Source organism: Anoplolepis gracilipes, chromosome 11 (genome assembly GCF_047496725.1).
Source record: "Anoplolepis gracilipes chromosome 11, ASM4749672v1, whole genome shotgun sequence".
Taxonomy (NCBI): Eukaryota; Metazoa; Arthropoda; class Insecta; order Hymenoptera; family Formicidae; genus Anoplolepis; species Anoplolepis gracilipes.
Genome location: NC_132980.1, coordinates 373,746 through 397,473, shown reverse-complemented (window position 1 = coordinate 397,473; position 23,728 = coordinate 373,746). Strand labels below are relative to the sequence as shown.

General features: G+C 29.2%; 3 protein-coding genes across 4 annotated transcripts in view; 1 reads left to right on the top strand and 2 right to left on the bottom strand.

Moving 5' to 3' along the window:
- Positions 1-1,775: 1,775 nt before the first annotated feature.
- Positions 1,776-22,255, bottom strand: LOC140671371 (glutathione S-transferase 1-1-like). 2 transcript variants are annotated; one of them, XM_072902621.1, is made up of 10 exons: positions 22,104-22,255; positions 19,990-20,243; positions 19,771-19,829; positions 19,568-19,709; positions 18,522-18,693; positions 4,828-4,976; positions 4,156-4,214; positions 2,765-2,906; positions 2,511-2,675; positions 1,776-2,105 (listed from the first exon to the last, which is right to left on the bottom strand). In XM_072902621.1, exons 2-10 carry the CDS (start codon positions 20,128-20,130, stop codon positions 1,959-1,961), a joined length of 1,176 nt encoding a protein of 391 aa, XP_072758722.1. In that variant the 5' UTR covers positions 20,131-20,243; positions 22,104-22,255; the 3' UTR covers positions 1,776-1,958. The 2 variants fall into 2 exon arrangements, with proteins under 2 accessions (XP_072758722.1, XP_072758721.1); XM_072902620.1 differs by lacking the exons at positions 18,522-18,693; positions 19,568-19,709; positions 19,771-19,829; positions 19,990-20,243; positions 22,104-22,255 and adding an exon at positions 5,854-5,945 and having other exon boundaries at positions 1,798-2,105.
- Positions 16,422-23,728, top strand: part of LOC140671368 (cyclic GMP-AMP phosphodiesterase SMPDL3A) — a 72,578-nt gene continuing 65,271 nt past the window's right edge. The window contains exon 1 of the mRNA XM_072902616.1: positions 16,422-16,574. The gene's annotated coding sequence lies outside the window, so the exon portion shown is untranslated. The remainder of the gene's footprint in view (positions 16,575-23,728) is intronic.
- Positions 20,467-21,108, bottom strand: LOC140671312 (histone-lysine N-methyltransferase SETMAR-like). The gene has a single exon (XM_072902569.1). It carries the CDS (start codon positions 21,106-21,108, stop codon positions 20,467-20,469), a length of 642 nt encoding a protein of 213 aa, XP_072758670.1.

The window sequence follows — 23,728 nt, the reverse complement described above, 5'->3', positions numbered from 1 at the left end:
GGTACCATCTTATGGCCCTCTCGAAACCATACAACTTTTGCCTGAAACATTTTTCTCTCCCAGACTTGGTTTTCGAGATATTCGACTGGAGGAATTAAAATGGGACACCCTGTATGTATAAGTTCAAATATAAAAGAGATTCATATAAAACGGCGGAGGTAATAACTTAGGCCAAAATGATTGCATTAATGTATGAACCTAACTCTTTTTCTGACAACATACTACAAACAGAACTTTACGGCTCTCCAATCAATAACAGCACGATGAGCAATTAGTAGACATCCATCTATGTCACAATAAATAATCATAAAATTTTTACCGAATAAAAGTATATCCGGGAACCTTGAAATTTTTTATAAATTATGAGTACAATTTGAGACAAACATTTAATGCTTGCTCTCATTCGGCAGTGATGATGTGCACGAGTGAACAATTAAAAAAAAAGTAGAAGACACTGAAACATCTTCTGACCGATCACCTTATGATTATCTGTTCAAACCACTTAAAGAAACTCTCCAGATGACCAGAAGTTCGACACGAGTGAAGCAATAGAGTTGTTTGTGTGCGAGTAATTCGCAGAGTGTCCTCTTTCTTTCTTTTCATCCAAAACGTATAAAAATTGTCACATCAATAACGACTATGTTCCGATCATGAGGGTGAATACATTGGAAAATTACTTGGTAAATTAATTGGAAAATTAATTAATTAACTAACTTTCATGTATATTTTCCTTTCATTAAGAAGTTTTTGTAAAAAAAATCTCATTTAATTTCAATCACCCTCGAATTATATAATAATTTCCTCCTTCTCTCTCTCTTTCGTCTCTACACAAGATTTAAAAATAAATACTTCAAGAAATATTTCATAATTTATGTAACACAAAATATTTTAAAAAATGATAAAATATTTAAAATATTATTTTTTTAAATTTTAGTTCGATACACATTTGCTATGCAGAATGATGAGGAAACTTGATTTATATATAAAAAAAATTAATGATTTCGGTTGAAAAAATTGCACACAATAATAATTATTATTATTACACAATATTATCGTTTCAAGTTTATTGAATTATTATTACATTCTATATACGATATTATATAATATTATTGACCGTAGAGAGGCCATTAGTCTGATGACGAGATGCGTCGTCCCTGCATGCCCGTTGTATCCGGTTTGAAAATGTCTATTTTCAATTATAACTCAGAAACTAAGCTTCAGATAAAATTTTGTAAAAAGAAATATCATCTTAGAATTCACTAAAAAATATGTCATTTTAAAAACATCAGGTTGTTTTGAATCACCCAGTATATATGACAAAAATAAGTAAGGTATAAGTTTGGTAAGTGAGATGTATATACATATACACATTTTTTTTCCTCTTTTTTTATATTACGTTATAATTTTATATTATTTATAATTATATATACTCTATCTAGAAAAGATAAAATTATTCATATAATTAATTATTTTTATAATATTTATAATAAAAAGTATATAATATTTTTGAATTTCTTCTCACACAAACATACATTTATTTCTGACAGTTCTTATTTTTGTTTAGAGTGTCGTACTATAATTTTAAATTTATTTTATTTTTTTTTAAAGTTTAAACTTAATTAAAAACATAACTTATTAATAATAAAAAACACATTTCGGTTTTATCTAGAAATTAAATTTTTATTTTTTACTTCTTGCGCAAAAACTCTCAAAATATCTTTTAAATTTTTTTAATTTATATTAATTACAATAATTATATTTTTTTTAAGTTGCATAAAATGAAAGCTGTATAAGTATAATCGATGTGATATGAAAATATATGCAAAGAAGGAAGAGAAATATATATAGATAAAAGTTAAAATAAAAATAGTAAAAATACATAATCAAGAAAAATTAATAAAGATAGTAAAACATTATATAATGCTTTCATTATGCAAGCATTAATCAATGTGAAAAAATTACTTCTTCTTTGTACAACTATCAGCAAAATCTTTAAATAATTTTAGGGCCTTGTCTTCGATCTCATGATATTTAACAGCTTCATCCTGAATCTTTGCAAACCACTTCAGAATGTTGCTATATTTACTCAAATCATAGTCCATAATCTGTAAGAAAAAAAAATGTTACCAATTAAGTTATTAGTTTCATAATATAACATTTTTTTACAATAAAGTTTACAGTCGTGCGTATGTTGGCAAGCTATATATTATATTTTCAACGAATGTGGTATAAATTTAATATGCAATTAATATATATAATTAATATATGTTTTAAATTTAAATGTATGTTAATAAAATTGAATAAATTTGAAAAAGACATAAAATATGATTGAATTAATTCAGTGTAGAATAATAGGAATATAAAAAAGCGAATTTTTTTTAAAACATAATCTTTTGTATTATCTCTCTAAACCCACAAACATACTTTATTCTTTTTCAAAATATTATTGTGCAAATTCGTTGTTTTATCAGTAAATCAGTGATACACTTGAGAAACTAATTACTTCTTACCTTAAAGTTAGAAACAGTAACGACCAGAGCAATGTCAGCGAGAGTTAAAGTTTTTCCTGCCACATAATTTTCACCTTCTAAAAATTTATCCAAGAAAGACAACGCGCTATTCATTTTATCATATTTTGCTTGGTCTGGAACAACGCCGGTAAAGAACCATGTATACTGCAATTAACGTGCAATAATCATTACGTATACATCGATTTTAATAATTTTGTATGAATTATTAATTGTACGATCTAAAGATAACTTACATAAGCATCGGTAAACGCTGGATACAGAGTTCCCAGGTCGAAATCTAGCCTCTGATCAATTAAAGCTCGTTTCTTTGGATCTTTTGGATAAAGAGAATCATCTTTGCCGTACTGATTGGCTAGATACTTCATGATCGCACGACTGCAAAATGTATATAATTCTCGATGAGTAAACATTAAGTAAATAATAAATAAAAAAGATTAAAGGGCCACTTTCTTCCATATAAAAAAGGCCAATTTTCAAGTAGTAGTTGCAACTTTCTTCAAAATAATCGAAATAAAATGAATAAAAAAGCGTTTCAAAGCTACACGTTTCTAGTTTTATAATCTTTAAATGAATTTCAATTTTCTCTATTTGTTACAAAATTACATTGTAAGAAAGCGACGTCCGTCGATTAAACAAATTTTTCAACAGGTTGTTGAAAGAATACCGAATTAAAAAAAGATCCTAGCACGATTTCATTAATCGGGTGTTAAAGAGCAGAGTTTTAGCTTCAATTTCCTTTTTTAGCGAATGTTCTATAATTTTTCTTTTGCCGAGATATTTATTGTCAAAGCAAAATCGAGCTATTGACTTTAAACGCTTATAACTAGTGATAAAATAATCGTACAATAATCATTAATTTAAGTTTTTGAAATGTAAAAAAAAAAATTAACATTTCGGCCTTGTGAACGAGTAATTGGAATGCTTGTTACTTGTAAATGTTGTAGAGTTCATGTAAATTTTAGAGTTTTTTTGTAGAGTTTTTACTTTAATCAATTTAAATAAAAAAAGATAAAAGTGCAATTTTACTTGATTTTTAAGTAACATTACGCTTTAAAAATAAATAATGATTGAAGAATGATGGAAGCATTTTAACTGCTAACTTTTCTTTGTTTAAATAGCTTCTATAATGATTATTCTATCATTTTTTCACTAGATATAAACATTCAAAGTCAATAGCTCGATTTTGCTTTAATAACTAATATCTCGGCGAAAAATATCACAGAACATTTGCTAAGAAAAGAAATTAAAGTTAAAACTCTGTTCTTTAACATCCAATTAATAAAATTGTGCTAGATTTTTCTTGTAATTCGGTATTCTTGGACAAACTTTTGAAAAGTTTGTTAAATCGACGGATGTGTTTTCTTACAATAGAATTTTGTAACAAATAGAAAAAATTGAAATTTATTTAAAGATTCTAAAACTAGAAATTATTGATTTTATTCCGATTATTTTTAAGCAAGTTGCAACTTCTTGAAAATTTGCTTTTTTTTATATAGAAGAAAGTCCATTTAATTTTTTTGCGTAGTATATATTACATATATCTGTAGAGAGATTTTTTTAAGTATCTCAATCTTATGTGACATTTGCTTGTTAAATATCAAAATATTGAAGTTTTCTACTTTACCTTTCCCACAAATAAAATCCATTGTCATCTATTGTAGGTATTGTATGTTGTGGATTCATCTACATTTAGATACATAATAATAATTAGTTAAGCGAATCATCAAATTTCAACTTGAAATTTCGCAATACATTTTCATTGAACAAGTATTTTACTCAACTAATTGATAGAACACAGAAGCACGCACACACACACACACACACACACACACACACACACGCACGCACGCACGCACGCACGCACACACACACACACACACACACAACAAAAACTTTTACTTGTTAAAAAATTCTTAAATATTATTAATTTTTATAACCCTTGAGCAACACGCATGATTTACGATCGCTCATCAAGGCCGCTAATAAAATTGTGCGTCATTTCTGAACGATAAAAAGTTATGACTTGCAGCTTGAGAAGAAAAAATTTTGAATGTATTACTTCCACTACGAATAAATAAATAGATAACAACCGATAGATAAGGAAAAACAAAAATTTTAAGATACTCATGTGCGTATAAAATAGAGTAGACAAATACTGTGATGCTCGAGGACTAAACACTTAGGTATATAAATTATTTTCATCAAAAATAAAATTTTTGAATTTTAATTTTTTTATAATTTGTTTGTAATTAAAAATCTTCTAGTGCTTATGAAGAAGTTTATTATTTCAAGCTACCTTAAGATATTCGGGTTTTAAGTGTTCGCCGGTCGTAAGAATAGTATTTTTCACGTTTAGATCCACTCCTAACGCTGCCGCTGCTAAACACACGGCACGACACGGCGGACTTCCGGTAAGTTGGTAAAGATCGATAGGCATCTTGAAATCTGCGAGAACACACAATGTACTATTAATAATGTAGCCGGCGTAATCGTCGCCTGTCGGACGCTCGCACAATATGAAATAATTTTTTAAGGGTAAACCATCACGGGTTTTTTACGCTTCTGCCCATATAACTGACGTCAATTATAAAAGAAAAGAATGTGTAAAGCTAAATAACCTACAGTATTATTTCAAACATATATAAAATTTAACGTGCATCGTTTCGCGTTATTGATTATTTATATATCAATTGTAGAATTCTACAATACAGTATACTAAAGTTTTACACAATCATTTTTGCACTCGGTAGATACGTGACAAATAATTCTAAATTTCATCTTAAGGCGATACCGAAGTACCGACCGAATTCTAACCTAACAAAACAATATATTTACTTAATATAAAAGTTGCAATTTATATACATAAAATAAAATAGGTTCTCCTCTCTCAGAATTGCATGAAAGAATTTTTGTGAACTTTTAGAAATGAGCTTAGAAGCCTAGAAAAAAAGTATTCCGTTGTGCTGCACAACATTTGTTTTCAAAGGAATACTTTTTTTCTAGGTTTCTAAGCTCATTTCTAAAAGTTCACAAATATTCTTTCATGCAATTCTGAGAGAGGAGAACCTATTTTATTTTATGTATATAAATTGCAACTTTTATATTAAGTAAATATATTGTTTTATTAGGTTAGAACTCGGTCGGTACTTCGGTATCCCCTTAAAAATGATACGGACACTCGTCGAATTCCTTGTAAAATCGCGCACAAATTCGTTGAAATAATGTCAATCTTTTTAGCAAGCTCCCGTAAATTATTCATGGCAGGTGAATAGAAATAAAGGAGTGACAGCGAGAAAGAGAGAAATGTCACAACAAACTGTACCTAGAGATTGCAGTCTCCGAAGTCGCGGCAGCGAGATTATACTGTGGACTGTCTATACAACTTGCTTGCTCCACCTATTTATATAGTATGTGTTACATGGGCAACATGCACAATATTACGCACACTAAAGCAAGATAAATTATACCCGTCACCGGTTTTCAATGCTAAATACGACTGTGAGTATTTCAAGTTCTCTCTCCATCGTGGCTTTTATGATTGATAATTGTGCTATTTATATCATAGCAATAAATGTTAACAATCTTACAATGAAATAAAGCAATGTGTCGATGTATGTAATCAAGAAAATATTGATATAGCGTAACATTTTATTTTATATGAGTTGATATTTTTATGAGTTATCGCTGCTTATCAACTTTATTATCCAATTGTTCCTGTTTTTGAAATGTTGAATATATTTGACTTTGAAAAATTTCGTAACTCGTTCGAAAAAAAGAAATAAGATTTGCATAAGTTTATTATTCACATTTAAATTTTGCGAAACGGAGTACCTATCGTTTTTCACGTGACTACTGACAAATCGGTCTTATATTTGACAAAAGAATTCTGATCTAAATCTCGCAAGTTTAAATTTTATCAAATTTGATTACGCGTTGTGTTTTAATTTATTAACGGTTTTTTAAGTATCTACTCTTTCATCCGCTAATTGAACCAGCGACTCTAATTAGCTCCAGCGTGCCCATGTGACGTCACCGTGTGAGAACTGCTGATCATGCTTCTCTTTATACTGTGTAAGGAAAGAAACTTTAAAGTTTCATCATTGCCGTGTTGCTCGATAAATGACTCAGCAAGATTAATCTCGATCAAAGAATACAGCAAAAACAAATAACGCGCTTATCTTATTCACGCCTGCCTCAGTGACACAACAGTAATTCGTTAATAGATAACGTATTATTTACCTGATATTAAAATATTATACGTGCACGTCATTTATATTCTTTTTATATCATACAATATATTATTTAATAAAAATTTCAAAATTAAAAAAAAGTCTGTGACGCACAAAAGTACAATCTAATGCATGTAAATATATTAAAAAAAAAAAAAAAATTTTTTTTTATCTAGTTTTTATCATTCAAAATGTTGACGACATTTAACTCAATATCAGAAAAAATTCATAATTTGATTGGAAAGATAAGACCGATTTATCAAGAACATGAGTTACGTCAAACGATAGGTTTTGTAAGAGAAAATATTGAATAATGAATTTATGAAAATCTCATTCTTTCAATATTTGAAAGCACAAAAAAGATGTTTTTTTTTTTTATATGGAAAGAAATATTTTTTTAATATCTAGTTTTTATTATTTAAATTGATGATGACATTTAACTCGACTGGAAGGATAAGATCGATTTATCAAGAACATGAGTCACGTCGAAAAGACTCCTAAGTATTTGAGTTGTCAAAAATGTACATAATTTTTGCACTGTCAGCTATTCACAGTGTTGTGCTTAAATAATTTAAAATAATCTAGATATAGATAAGATAAAATATATGCGTCTGTATCTGAAATAAGATAAAGATAATCTTAATTTAAATATATCTATCTTAAAAGCTAAATTAGTTGAATGTTTTATCTAGATACTTTTAAGATAATATTCAAAATTACAATTTATATAAAAATAATATATTTCAGAAAACTATAAAAAATATAAGCATATATTTCAGCTTAATACATTAAAGGTTTAGAGTTAAATTACAAATTTTTATTTTTTAAAAACAATGGTTTTTCGAACATATTATCAGATAAACGATTTCTTCGAGGTACAAATATCTACCGCAACTGAAAAGACGCTCCACTGGCGCGGATGATGGTAATGTTGTGTTATATTTTATAGATATATGATATATATGTGTTATATTTTGTAGATATAATATGAATGCAGAATGAGAAAAATGGCACTGATTACATTACCTTAGATATTTTATAAAAGATACTATTTTTTTAAATCTGAGCTACAGATAAAGATGTCATATACTTTAATTAAATAGATAAAAGGTAAAATAAACAATAAAGACATTTAGATAAAAATCTAGATAATTTTATTTAGATAACGGAAAACACTGGCTATTCAACATATTAATGCAATTTCAAGAAGAGAGTACTATGATTGCCTTTGTTCTCAAAAGAAACGATATCATGCTCGCATCACATAAATATAAAATTACTCACACACTATTAATTCTATCATTAATTACACCTTATCTCATCTTCGATTCGATTTCGATTCAAATTCACTCACCTCTGTAAGTCGCACAGCCGGATATTTTTGCGAAATCTCGCCTTTCTTAAAAACCAATGAGAGACTATTCGATAGCAATGAAAGCGCAAATTTGAGCGTGCTTTTCGAGATTCCTTTGCCACATATACATATATAAGTACAGCAGATATGGTAAATGAATGCTAAAAGATTGTTAATATCCAAAGTAAATGCTAATATGAAACTAAGAGAAAAATCGACAAGTTCAACGCTGAGATATTGATAATTCTTAAAATACAAGCAATTTTAAATATTGGCCTCTTCAAGTTATAATTAAAATCCGGCTCTTTATTTAATTATAATCAGACCTCATTGCTTTCCAATCGAATGTATTAATATTCAAGAGTTGAATATTAATTGTAAGTGTATCAAAAAATGAACTCTTTTCTTATATAACTTAGTTAAGAAATCCTGTAAATAATCTATAATTTAATGTATTATAAATTTGTATATATCGTATACAAAGCATTTAGAACGCATTACCTCTCTGGTTCTTTCATTATGCAACACTTTAATTTAACACGTAATTATAAAATAGTGCATTAACCGTTCATATTTCATAAACTCTGCAACTCCATAAATTTTCAAACATTTAGTGTTTCAAAGTTTTAGTGTCATCAATCAAGATACTAAAATTTGTCGTTTTTTTTAAATTTAAATTATTTATATTAAAATAATTTCACATTTATATATAAATTAGAAAAATGGTAATAATTTCCAAAATATTTATAACACGAATAATAAAACAAAGGTAGGCTATAGAGGGCAAACGTAACACACAAATAATGGTTATAAAACATCCTGTGAATAATAATAATAATAATCATTTATATTTTTATATTATTATATTTAAACCTTTATTTTATTATTTAGAATTAAAGAGAGCCGATTTATTTTATTTATTTACTTATTAATTATAATATGGAATTAACACAATAATCTCAATTTATAAAATACTGGTGTATAATAACTATTATATTATCTTTGCGTTACATAAATATATCTAATCTATTTTGATAGAAATTATGCAAATGCAAACATGACCGATTGTTGATTGTGAGTAGATGGTATGAAATTATGATCTGTTCTTATCTAGTAGTAGTGTACAGTACGTGAAGAACTAATGTGTGGCATACACGAGACGAAATAACGTAAAATATAAATACGATTCCAAATTAGCATACACTGTATGTACATCCAAGAAATATATTTGATCAAAGCCGGATGGGCAATTTTAATCGCCCGAGGTTGACGGTTTAGCAACTTCCTCGGAGAATACGAGATGCATTATACGTTATCGCATAAGTAGCTCTATCAAGTTATTAACCAGTTGTGGCTCAGGCAATGTTTAAACTTTTAACGCAATTATACTTGGGAATTTTCTACAAAGCAAAAATTATTCATCACGAAACTAACATAAAATGGTTGAGCTAATGTCGATTATTACGTAAGCGATTAAATTGAATTTATCAGAACTTTTTCACATATTACACTGTTAAAACTGATTTATGCTATTTATAATAATGTTTATAAAAATCTTTATATGTAGAAAATATTTTTATATAAACATATTGTTATAAAACTCAAGTTTAAAAATATTGTTGTTAAAAATAAAAGTTTTCTATTTTGTAGTTATTAATTATTAATTAATGATTAAAAAGTATATTAGAATATTTCATCCTTTCACCTTTGTTATAGGTGAAGAAGGTACATATATAAAATATTAATATTATATATTAAATTTACATATATATTAATTTTATATAATTTTGAAACTTTAATTATAATAATTATTAATATTTGAATAAGATTAAAAAGTGAAGTGATTGCAAACGTAATGATTTGTGTTCTATTTTAATCTAGTATATTATACGTACGAAATTTTATAGACATTGATACAATTGATAGAAGCTTGATAATATAAAGCCATCCAGGTTATAAACGTAATGGGCAATAATGGGCGTGGTAATAATTAAAGAGATTATGACAAATTGTAATTTTACATATATTAATTGTAAGAAAATATATGTACATACTAATGAATGGATTTATTTCTACGATGTATTACAAATTAATTTTCTTACAGCTTCAACAACATTAAAATGTATTTGTAAACACATTTTTTAAAATTATGTTTGCTTATTTTAGTTCATTAATTAAAAGAACAATCTAATCGTGTATGTGTGCTCTACAAAAAGTAGAAACTGATGTATGTATTATATTAAACAATCATACGTGTTAAAATTAATTTAAGATACACACACGGTAAAAAATTTTGTGTTAAATTTAACACAAATCGCATGTTCCAAACGGTCCACAGAAATTTTTCTATTAATTTAACATATTAGGCATAAGTTAAATAGTAACATTAATATTGTGTTATATTTTAATATAAAAATAAATAATAAATTTTTCATAGTTTGACATAATTTTTGTGTAAAAATTTAACGAGAAGATAATATTAAAGTAACATGTTGCATATGTTACTTTAACATTATTTATTGTTATTATATACGTTATAACATTTTTTTCTGTAAATTTTAACAGCTAAATTTTGTCACTAATAATTCAAAACATATTTATAATGTAAAATTAAAAATACGTGTACATTGTATTATTTTTGCACTCTTTCAGTTATTTTAATAATTTAACAGTTTGACTTAAATTAACAGAATATATTAACAGCAATATGTTAAATTTTTAATAAGAAAACAAATTTCAAATGGTGTATATATAAATTTAATTAGATAATAAACTAATTGTAAGTCTCAAATATTTATTTACCTTATATTTATAAAAAATAAAATAATATAATTTTAATATCAATTTTTGTTATAATATACACAATAGTTATTTTCTTCAATTAAAGAAAAATTGAATTTTAATTCACAAAAATATTATGATAATAAATGTTAATTGAAATTATTGATATATATATATATATATATATATATATATATATATATATATAATACTGTAGTATATAATAATTACTATGTCATCCTCTGTTTTTTAATGGTGTTATGGTCAATACATAAATTGCCGTTGACTCTTTTTGTTATAATTTATTTCCGCTCCTGCAAACACAAAATAAGGATAAATGTTGATCGAAAAATAAGGACGACTTGGATAAGAAATATTTTTTTAACAATAAATATAAAATATGATGCATTACACTGAATCAGAGAGAGAGAGAGAGAGAGAGAGAGAGAGAGAGAGAGAGAGAGAGAGAGTGAAAATATCACTGATTTTATTTAAAAGAGTATTTTATCTCAAATGTTATAACGTTATTCGCAAATTGTATATATAGATTTATGAATGTATTTTCAAAATCTTTAAATAATTTTTTTTAAAGTGTATAGTTAGAAAATGTTTTTTAAATATTCTTTAAACAAATAGAAATTATCAATGGATTAATAATAATATACATTATATAATTCTAACGTCATCTTAAAGCTGATAATAATTAAAAGAATATAAATAACAAAGATTTATTTTTCACGCAAGTACGTTTATTGTTTTAATCGCAATATATCAATAATATATTAGCGTGTCTTGAATAAACTAACTTTCAAGAAAACGCGCTGGAAACTACACCGATATTATAAACGAGAGTGTAAGTAGTCTTAAGTAAATTGAGACATAAATCATTTGTACGGCATAAGAAAGTCGATGGTGGACACGTAAATAAACATGTTATTTCACATTTTCGATATGACGTGCGACACCTGCAACGCCTTGAAAAAGTATCGCTATATTTTGTTTTAGTTTTTGTCCGCGTACCAAGTTCGGAAAAGCCAAGCGGTGCTCGCTCGAGCATGCCCTTTTAGGAATTAGAGATAAGGAAGGCGAGAGAGAAGGATGCGAGAAGAAAATCCGGAACGCCAATAAGAGAGGAGATGTTCCGCGAGTCAACCAAGATTAGATTCCCATTGGATCGAGAATCGAAACGGCGATGATTATTGGCTATCGATCGAGTCCGCGTGGAGTATTTATGTAGGTCAGCAATCCGCGCGGATTATTTAGCTCAGGAAATTTAGGACGTCACACGTTACATCAAGAAATAAGACACATGTTCCCGGAATACAATAAATCCTCCCATCTCTGATTTTTCATTAGATGTGCAAACAGAGAACGACTATGATTATTAGTCATCAGTATATATATATATATATATATATATATATATATATATATATATATATATATATATATAATATATGTTTAAATACGCGCGAATTAATTACTATATGTTGACATGTAATTACTATATGCTAATAATGATTCTTGTCCGTTCCTCTTGCTATCTCTATTTCTATATAAATTTAATATTCACACAATACATACTCATATACACATAATAAAGAATTCGTGGAACAGTGAAAAGATGGAAAACTCATACAACAAATTTTTACTATGTGTAATATTTACTATATGTATGTAAATTTAAAAGAAAAACTCCTTAAGCTGAGAGCCTTCTACATTTAACAATTTCATAAATATTTCAAAAATAGCATATTTTAGATGTATTATAAAAGTATAAACTACATTACGTACACACTTGTGCAAAGTAATAAATTTTACAATAAATAAATTAAATTATAAAGTGCTATATATATATATATATATATATATATATATATATATCCAGTGCAAGCAAATTTAATTATACATCTTTTAATATTTCAGTGATATTTATTCTTCATTAACATTTTAATAAGTCTCCATGGCGATACAAAATTTTCCTGCACGAAATAACGTCTTTCGTCATGTATTACGTCACGCGAGACGCGATTGCGCATTACGTAAGAGAAGTTCTCCTTTAAGCTGTCGATCAGTTCTGCGCAGGCGCGCGGAAAAGTAGGTCGCTAGAGCCAGCCTTCTTCTCTAGCCTCTTTATCCTTTTCGCGTTACCGAGGTTAGTGTCTGCCGATACAGTATGCGGCACGTGATCGTGGTTTTTGATATCTTTTTCTACGCATTTCGCCGAATTGTGCGTAGAAGAGTATCGAGAGAACTCGATTTAGCAACGGACAATCATTTTTCAATGGAACGTTCTGGAAAAATTCATTTTCCGCTCGTTTCACGTATCTCCTATATTTTGCAACATTGCCAGGATTGCCATCTAATGTCCGAGGAGTATCCTGGAATCTGGAAAAACGTCGAGAGAAGCTTCATGGTGGAATAATTGATGTGAGTGATCTCTTCATTGTTCGGGATTCTCGATTGTGCTTTTTAGTAAATTGAAAAAATTAAATCGGTATAAAATACCGAATTTTGAGGTTTATATCGTTGCACTTTTTCCGTGATGATAAATGCAATAATAAGAGTGTGATAAACATTATTTGTAATAAATAAATAAACATTTTATAAGTTTATTAAAAATATTATTTATGGAAGCATAATATAGTTATTATAGAAAAGTAGTAATTTATATTTATTTAAATATGCATTTCTATCATTTTTATTATTTGAAGTAACATATAAGTACTTATGTATACGCACGCTTCATCGAACCATCAAAAAAACTCAACAAATTGAACTCGTAGATAATTAAACATTCGTTTCTCAACGTCATCGATCGCTAATCAGATACAAGGAAAGAGTGCAACAGTATAAATCTCGAAATTCGATTCGAACACGCTTCATAGGTTTTTATCACTTTTTTTCATTATGATGAATAACGGAAGAGAAAAACGTGAAAACGAGAGACTGCATAAAATTCGGCGACCGAATTCATGTGATATATGTCACGGAAATCAAATTGTTACTACAACGAAATATTTAACGTCCTGTACAAAATAGATTGATGCGGCATATTCTATTCTTTCAATATTACCTATATTAATTATTAATCAATAATTGATATTGACTGTTCGTTATTTTACACGATTCTTCGATTCGTATATTACTACGCGTTCTTAATCGTATATTAACAATAAACGTAAACGAGCAATTTATTAATTAGCAATTTATGAGCCCTTTATTAATTAGTAATTTAAATTTAATTGAAAGGACTTCAAAATCTGAAACACGAAATACGTTTAAATTTTCTCTTTCCAAGCATATTTAAAGAAATAATTATTGAAAATATATAATAATGCAATTTATAATTATCTGGTACTTCGATTCATCGCATTATACTTCGAAACGTGATTATTTTATTATACGATTAACAATTATAATCATCAATTCATATGATTGATTAACTCTCGAAATAAAATACTGGTATGAGTATCACATTGATAGCTATTATTAGTTTTACTCTTCACCGACTTAAACGTACATTTGTCATTTCTGGATTGAAAGAGTACAATAATAACAAATCGAATAAATCTAATAACGAAAAGTCATAATTACATCAACGTTAATTAGTAATTAATATAAAAGAGTAGAATATTTCTTTAGAAGTTTATTTTGCGATAAATATTTCGTAGTAAAACAACGAATTAAATCCTCTAACGATATATTTGCAAGTGGAACCGTATCAATTACGCGAGTTGATAATCGCTAATTACATTAATTTTAAGAAACTATCGCGTTTGGCATCTTGTAGTACCTACTTGTTGCACAATCATATTTAGAGAGATATTAAATTACAATATACCTAGCGGCTCTTTCTCGGATCGCTACTTTTCTGCTCCAGGCTCCAGGTTAGGTATATATATATATATATATATTGTTGTTTCAACATTTCTCTAAATATAATTACAACAAGTACTACTAACAAATTTCAAGTGCTATCACAATTAGTACAATATATTCATAAAATTATCAGATTATCAATTCGCGTGATTTATTAATTCTTGTTAACTTTTTTGATAAATATATCAATAGAGAATTACAATTACAAATTATTGGTTTTTTTTGCAAATATAATGATAATTATTTATTTCATTCTTGGATTCGAAACATTTCTATTTAAACATTTAAATAATGTAATTAAACATTTTTTTATTAATATACATATAATTGGTTCACATTCATTCATCTTGAACCAAGAGCACGAAATAATAATAACGATACATCGAATAATTTAAGTAATGAAAAAGTTTGTTTTATTTATATAATATTTTTATTTCACGCGATCTATATATATATATATCTTCTTCTTAGTCCATCGTCTCTTGACAGAAGCGTGTTGACTTCTCTTTTTCATATACATGATTGCGTACGCGGATAGTACAGGTATATGTATGTGTATACATGTATATGGGACCTACAATTTTTAACGCTGGTTCCGAACGGCTAATTTTTGTAGAGAAGTGTTCTTGGCAAGATTACTCTCGGTGGGTTGCCAGCGTCTTTTCGAGAGCAGAGCAAGCGTATATAATTTTTCTGCTCTTACCGAGGATCGAACCCGGGACCTTTGGTTTAGTAGACCGATACGCTGTCTACTGTGCCACGCTTTGCCCATATATACACACACATATATATATATATATATATATATATATATATATATATATATATATATATAATGTGTATTGATTCGATTTTATGTTTTCGCATAATCTAACATTTTGATTAATAATTAATTTGAGTCGCATTGTATCATACAATATTAAAGCAAAATCATTAATTTTGTTTTACATGTATATATTACGTTAATTATTAAGTACAGTTATTATTAATTATATAATGTTGAACGCGAATTTTGTAATTTCTTTTAAAATACAATAAAGTAGGCGAGCAATTATTGTGTCGGAAATGTGTAAAGTAACGCGCGATCGACATATTCTATTAATAATGCACACGTAACAATAATTAACTATGTTTTTATTAGTGAATGTCAATGTCAATAAAGGAAAAACAAGAGAGGGAGATCTGTTACGTACCGCAACTTTTTCTACGCAAATATTTCACGAATAGATATCTTATACCTGACATAAGATCTTTTAAAATGTAATCGCTTTTTCTCATTTTCTTTATATATGTATTCTACATTGTAACATTAGATTAAGTTACTATATCGTCACTTGCAATTTAATTAAACTTGTAGCTATAAAAATATTCGAATTAATTTCACAATCAGATCTAGGAGGATCTGTAAGGGCGGAGGTGTTACGTACCGCAACTTTTCCCACGCAAATATTTCACAAATAGATATCTTATTAAGAGACAGCAGTTTCTCACGCTAGATGTGCATAACCCACAGGTCACTCTTAATATCTCTTCGCGAGATATCTCTTTCAGTAAGCGATAAACGCATCACTCCGAGATGCCACACGACTTTATCTGCATGTGGGGACCTCCGAGAATGAAGGTCCAGCGATATAAAAAGTAATTAGTTCTAAATCGTCAGCGCTAGAGAAAACATCTTCGACTTGTAACATTGCGCCAAATAAAGTCTTGTAACTAGATAACTGTACCTTTTTATTCATTACGCGTTCAGCGCGTAACAGATCCAGGAAGGCATCGTCATATCGGAGCACCGGTCTGGTAAGTAATTTAAAATTTATTTAACTTAAGAAATAATTGCTCGCGCGATTATCTTCGCGATAATAATTTATTTTATCGTAGAATGCAATATATCATCAAAGGATGAGCGATTCTTTAAGACTATACCTATTTCGCAAATTTTTATATAATAGTACAAATTACGCAAGTATGACTCATCTTATTGATTCTCTGACTCGTCATTGATTACATATATATAAAACAATTTTTTGCAATTGGTAATTACGTTAAATACAATGTTACTATAATAATGGATGAGTAAATTAAATTTTGATAATCTACAAATTAATGCTCGATGAGAGGAGCTTATAAATTTTATTAATTAAGTATAATATAAATATATTTAAAGTTGTATTATAATAAAAACCAACTAGTTCAACATATAACAGCGATAGCCAATAAAGGTAATAAACGAGTTTCTACCGCCTTCAGACTGACAATGAGTTCTACGATTGTGACGTCTCGTCATTATCCAACACATTGATCAGAAATGTCGATATGTTGTGCATACTTGCGCGTAATAGTGTAATAGTAAATGGGTTGACATATGCACGCATGTTAAGGCAACAATACAAAGCCGCGAGATAAGTAAATATCTTATCAAATATTAAATATATTTATTAAGACGTTTTTGCCGAGTTGTATTGTAATTATGTTGTCGAAGTAGATGACTGGTTAGTCGAAAGTCAATGCGAATGCTAGAGGCAGATGATGAAATGAATAAAAATGTACCGAAAATGTAAAATTCTCTTGAAAATAAGGTATTTTTCAATTTTTTTGTTATGTTCCAACGATTTCTATCTAGCTCGTTAATGTATGTGCTTATGGAAGGAATGGTTTCGTGCAACTTAAGTCTTTATACGTGATTAAATGTCATGCTATAATTAAGAAAATGAAGTGTAATGATGACAAGGCAAGATGCACCAGGACTTTATGCAATTCTCCACCGTTATTGCCAACCTTATATTCCTTCAACGTTTACTACACGAATATTGATTCTTGTTGGCTTTATAAATTTCACCGTGAACGCGTTACTTTTACACCGAAATAATTCTAAAACTAATATTTAACGCGCTGGAAAAGATAATCTTTTAAAAATACATATATATTGAAGAGATAAAAAAATAAAAGAGAAAAGATACGTGTTTAATAACTTTAAATAAAAATATATAAAATAAGAATATAATGATAAGGAAACATATATGTTTATGTTTTTGCTTAATTTAAATAAATACTTATTTGAACGTATTGAACTAAATATTTTTTTAGATTAAATAAATTTTTTTTCAGTGTATATATGCATGTGGATGCATGTGTGTATATATACAAATTTATAAAAAATTAAATTACACGATTCCACAAATTCTTATTTGTCAGATTTAATTTTGATTGTATTTTATACTTTTTATTGACATGTATATACAGATAAATAAGACGTAAATATTTAAAATATTTACCAAACATAACAACAAGCTATACATATACATACTAAAAATCTTAACTAAGCTAATAACAATTCTTTCAAAATACTCCCATTGCTTTAAAACGTTTGTTGTAATCCCAGAAACTCCGCGAAAGTAAAAGGTGAATTTAAATTCTATAAGGTTGCAATGGGATTTCATGTTTAATCTCGATCTCAGGTAAACGAAGTATTATCGATTCTCTACTTTAAACGCGTAAAAATATCCATAGCCATATCCACGTTAACTAGATTCTTGCAAATTCGCGTGATAGATCTCGGTAAACACTTTAACACCCATGGCGTGCACCTCCTCGAATCCGAATTTCTCCAGGCTTTCCTTGCAGCGATCGTAATACGCCACGACGTTATCGTAAGGGCTGATGTCAAAGTCAAAACACTGCGATCGAAAAAAAATAGTCACAGCACTCTGCATACGAGTTCGATAAAGTCGTTCTTCACGAAAAGACTCACCAAAATTGTACATATAGTTGTACTGATAGTGAAATCGGCGACAGTCAAGTTATCGTCGGCCGCGAATTCTTTACCCTCTAGAAAAGAGTTGAGCACTTCGAATGATCTCTTTACTTTTTCTAAATCTGCCTCGTTAATAGAAGGAGCCTGACCTCGTATTACTGGCATCTAAATAATAATTTTGATTATCGAGTCAAATATCGGTACAGACATAATGCAATATCGAGAAGAATAATTATTTCACACACTAGCGATATAGAGCATTTCAGAAATGGTATATTTCTTCAATTAATGAAAAGTAGATTAATATAGCTTGACGTAAGTTAATTAGTGATTGTGAGATGTAGAGAATATTATACGTTGATTATAATATTAATTGAAAAAAATTGAGCAATAGGGAGTTTGCATTAAAAAAGAAATACATTTTTTTATATATGTAATTTTAATATATATTATTATAAATTTATTTGTAAGAAAATTTCAAATTTTAATCAATAGAAAGGTATTAAAAAATTAAATTAAAATTTAATAAAATTTAAATTGTGAGAAAACGATTTTGATTGGTTGGAGTGCGTGACGTCACATGTGCAATAATTTTAAACGTTTGTTTTCTGTATTCTGTATTGCGACATTCGGTCATTCTTGATCTCGAGGTACAAAGAAAAACAATTTATTGGATGTTTTAATTGTTGTACTTTTACATAGAGGTACAAAACAGGTTTTGTACGTGTTACCTTTGCCCATTTTCACAATAACTGGATATTTTAATAAAAAAAATAGTGTGTTGTCACTGTATATATTGGTTAGGTTTGAGGAGACGCTATTTCATGCTATTTAGCGCTATTAGCGTCTCCCTGAATGTAGATATTGCACTGTGACGTCACATCGTGTTCGAAAGGACTCGGTCGTTTCCGGATCGCATTCGACAATTTCAAATAATGTAATTTTTATTATTGATTTTCCCGCTCAATTTGCATTAAAAAATTACGGAAAAAATAATTACATTTAAAACTATATATAAATTATATGGATCGATACATACATAACATTTTATAAGATTGGAATAAAGAGTACCAGCATCAAAGTACATCATCTGATCGACTACTGCCTTTTGTTTTGGATCTTTCGGGTATAGAGAGTCATTTCTCGCATATTTGTTGACCAAATATGTCATAATAGGACGACTGTAATAATACACACATATTAAATGGAGTTTAATTACAGAAAATCGTGAACCTAACATACCTTTCCCACAAAATAAAGCCGTTGTCGTTGATGGTTGGTATCATATGTTGTGGATTTATCTAAAATAAAATTATGCTTTAAAAGCTTTATAATTATGTTCTAAATAGGTTTATCACATAAATTATCAATTATGTGATGTATATCTTACTTATGTATTTATTTGTATTATAATAATTAAGAAATTTACATGCAACGAAAGAAATAATGCAACTAAAGAACCTGTAAAAATTCCGGATTCATATTCTCTCCATTCGAGATATTCACAATTTTAATGTTAAAATGGATGCCCAGAGCCTTTGCCAGTAGCATAACGGTACGACAGGGTGGACTTAGTGGAAAGTAATAACAGTCAATCGGCATCTCTCGCTTTCTCACTAGACTACTTTGCTTTCGTTATTCCCTTCGCGTTTTTCTCCGTGTCTCCTCCGCGTTCTCTTTTGTCTTCGTTTCGCGAGTCGATTTGAATATTGTTACTATATAAATGAAATATTAATTTTTTTAATATATTTAATCTAAGAAGCTCTATCATCTAAACGTTTAATCCTAAATATGTTCTATCTTAATTTGGATGATTGTATAAATTCGTGCCCGATTTAAAGATAAACTTCAATAAGTTAAATTTTAGACTACAGTTAATTAAAGACTACAGTTTTATTAATCAATTATATAATCTCCATTCGTTTCTACAAGTGTTTTTCAGCGATCAACAAGCTTGTCGATTCCATTTTTGAAGAAAGAGCTTGGTTTTTCTTGAAAAAAGTTCGTGAGGTGGTTTTTGACACTTTCCTCGGACATAAGATTTTTGCTATTCAAACTATTCTGCAAAGACGGGAATAGATGAAAAACTGATGGCGCAATATCTGGAGAATATGGTGGGTGCTGGAGAATTTCCCATTGCAGCTCCTGTAGTTTTCGCAGCGTCTGTTGGCCGACGTGCGGTCTAGCATTGTCGTGGTGGAAAATGATGCCTTTTTGATTAGCCAAAACCGGACGTCTTTCTCGAATAGCCACATCGAGTCTAGTGAGTTGCTTACAGTACTTATCCGCCGTGATTGTTTCGCCGCGTAGCTCGAAGTGAATAATTTCCCTGCAATCCCACCAAACACACAGCAATATCTTCATTGGATGCAGGCCAGCTTTTGCGACGGATTCTGCACTTTCATCTACTTTTTTCCAGGTTCTCTTTCGCTGTACGTTGTTGTACAGAATCCACTTCTCATCGCCTATTACTAATTGATCTAAAAAAGGATTTGCTTTGTTACGTGCGAGGAAAGAAACGGCCACGTTCATACGGTTCAGCTTATCAGATGCGCCTGTTGACTGAAAGGGGAAACCCATGTATCGAGCTTGGAAACGTATCCGAGCTTTTTAAATGGCGAAACGCGGTTGCACTATCAATGTTCAGCCTCTTAGCAATCTCCTCAGTTGAAATATTTGGGTTTTCTTCCACAAAGGCACACACAATGTCATCAATGTCAGAAGACCTTCCAGAACGGGGTTGATCTTTCAAGTTGAAATCACCATTTTGAAATCTGCCGAATCATTTTTGAACTGTCCAGAGAGCAGAAGCACGATCCAAATAAACGCTTTGAATGTTTTTTTGTGCAGTCCCAACATTCACGCCTTTCCGAAATTTGTACAGCATTACATACCGCAAATGCACTTTTTTGTTCTCCATTTTTAAAAATTTCTCTTACGTACAAATCGACTTATTTGAACAATGTCTGGCACTACACAAATATCAAATGAGAGGTTCGTCAAAAGTGGATCAATAATATTATACATTTAATCGCATTGATATTGCATATAAACTTTTAGTTTGCTTGTCAAATTTAATCGCGCAATTCTAAAGCAAAACACACAAGATATTTCGTTATGGAAAACTGATTTTAAAATCGTGTCTGAGAGAAGAGAAATCTTCAATAAATATAATTTTGTAAAAAGAAAGGTTATCATAAGTAAAAAGAAAATAAGTCTAGAATTGATATGAATCGGATGGCAAAAATGAGAGAGACAGAAAGAGAGAGAGAAAGAAATAGTGAGATTAATAAAATGTTAAAATTGATTGATTACCTATATATATAAGTGTTGTTTAAACATATCTTATAAAATAAAAACAAGTTTGTTATTCATTTATAAGTTGAGATATTAATTTAAACACACACACACACACACACACACACTAATAGAACCCAAGGAATATTTGCGATGCGTAAATAATATGAATATTCACATTTCATGAAACACACATAGATGATCACATCGTACTAATTATAGCTGATGTAATTCCGTTAATTAGTGCACCGTTAAATGGCTTCAGATATGACCCTTACCTGCAACCCTTCACAAACTCGATTGATTGATACAAATCGATGATACTTGCAACCGTTACGTATCAGGCTAATTAATTGGGTTATCGTTCGCTCGGGTCGATGCTCTATCGTCGTAGAAATATAGTGCTCATCATCGCTTCTTCTAATGGCGAATAGTTTTTTTAACGGAAAGTTGCAGGTGTAAAAAGAAAAGAAAATGCGCGCGCACAAATGATTTGCAAAGTTGCCATAGCGATAGCGTACCGCCAAACAAAACCGTGAAACTTCAACGTTGACATTATCCGTTACGATCGAAAGTACCCGGTAAGGTCGATCGATCGCTTAATAAAAACGGGAAGAACCCCTAGTAACTTGCCGTACACTGGCATAACTCTTATAAATAAAGCAGCAGAAAATGTATACACCAAGGTATACATTTTCTCTATACTCGATTAATAGAGTAATTCGCAATTGTTTCAGAAAATACCAAAAATTTTATAGCATTATACATTCGATACATTTTTTTATTCATTCTACATAAAACACGTAGTTTTTGAATATAATTTCGATTTTTAAAATAATATGACAAAATATACAACTTTACAAATTTTTCAAAATTGTGATGAAGCAGTTTAGAGACCAAAATCATATTTAGCAAAAAAAGTGCCTATTATTATTCGTGTTTTCTACATTCGATATATTTTTTTATTCATTTTTACGTAAAATTCTATCAAATTAAAACAAATTTCATAAAATATTTTGCCGTTGTATTCTTGCATGAAAGTTATAATACAATGAAAATTCGATAAAAAATAACTTTCTTGAAACACAAGGTTAAAACTAGTCTTTTCGTAGTTTTTTGAATATGATTTCAATTTTTAAAATAATATGATAAAATATAATATATTAAAATAACTCTTTCTTACAACTTTGCAAATTTTTCCAAATTGCATTGAAGCAGTTTAGAAACCAAAATTGTATTTAACAAAAAAAAAAAAAAAAAGTGACTATTATTCGTGTTTTCAAAAAAAAAAGTTATTTTTCATAAATATATCAATGAAATAAACTATTCCTTAATAAAGTATATAAAGTAAGTAACTCTTACAAGCAATTGGCGATCAATTTTTCACAGTTACACTCAGCGATTTCGTTAGGTGAATCGACAATTATGTCGGGTATTATATATTGACCATTAAAAATGGGTGCCTTAATTTCCCGGTGCAAAAGTGGTGATTTCAGTGCAACGCGGCCGGTGCTTTTACGATGCCCCGTTAACGACGTATTCTCGTAATTTTCACGGTTTTGTTTGCGCCGTTCCATTCGTCTCAATAAATTTCTTTCGTTACCGCCGTCACCTGGGATAGGGGCGGTCTTTGACCTCGTTTTTCGGGACTAACGCGCGATGCGCCATGATGGTATGATTTTAATTAGCTTTAGAGGTGCGCTCTCACGTTCGCGATATGAATGGAAAGATCCTGTGTATAACGCTGTCGTTGCGTGCCAATTCGATATAACGCGCATACGCAGACGCTACTAATTGCTTCGGTTTAGTTCCGGAGCAATTTGCGGCAGACACAACGCTCTATTGACCGACATGAAAGAAGCTGGGATTCGATCAGGTAATACATGAACGCACAATCAACTGT

Excerpts from the sequence above, each read along its gene's own strand:
- LOC140671371 (XM_072902621.1), bottom strand. The coding sequence starts at position 20,130 with ATGCCGATTGACTGTTATTACTTTCCACTAAGTCCACCCTGTCGTACC. Across the intron at positions 4,215-4,827 it reads TAAAACCCGAATATCTTAAG|ATGAATCCACAACATACAAT; the intron begins GTAGCTTGAAAT and ends ATCTAAATGTAG. Across the intron at positions 2,106-2,510 it reads TTACTGTTTCTAACTTTAAG|ATTATGGACTATGATTTGAG; the intron begins GTAAGAAGTAAT and ends TTTTTCTTACAG.
- LOC140671312 (XM_072902569.1), bottom strand. The coding sequence starts at position 21,108 with ATGGGTTTCCCCTTTCAGTCAACAGGCGCATCTGATAAGCTGAACCGT.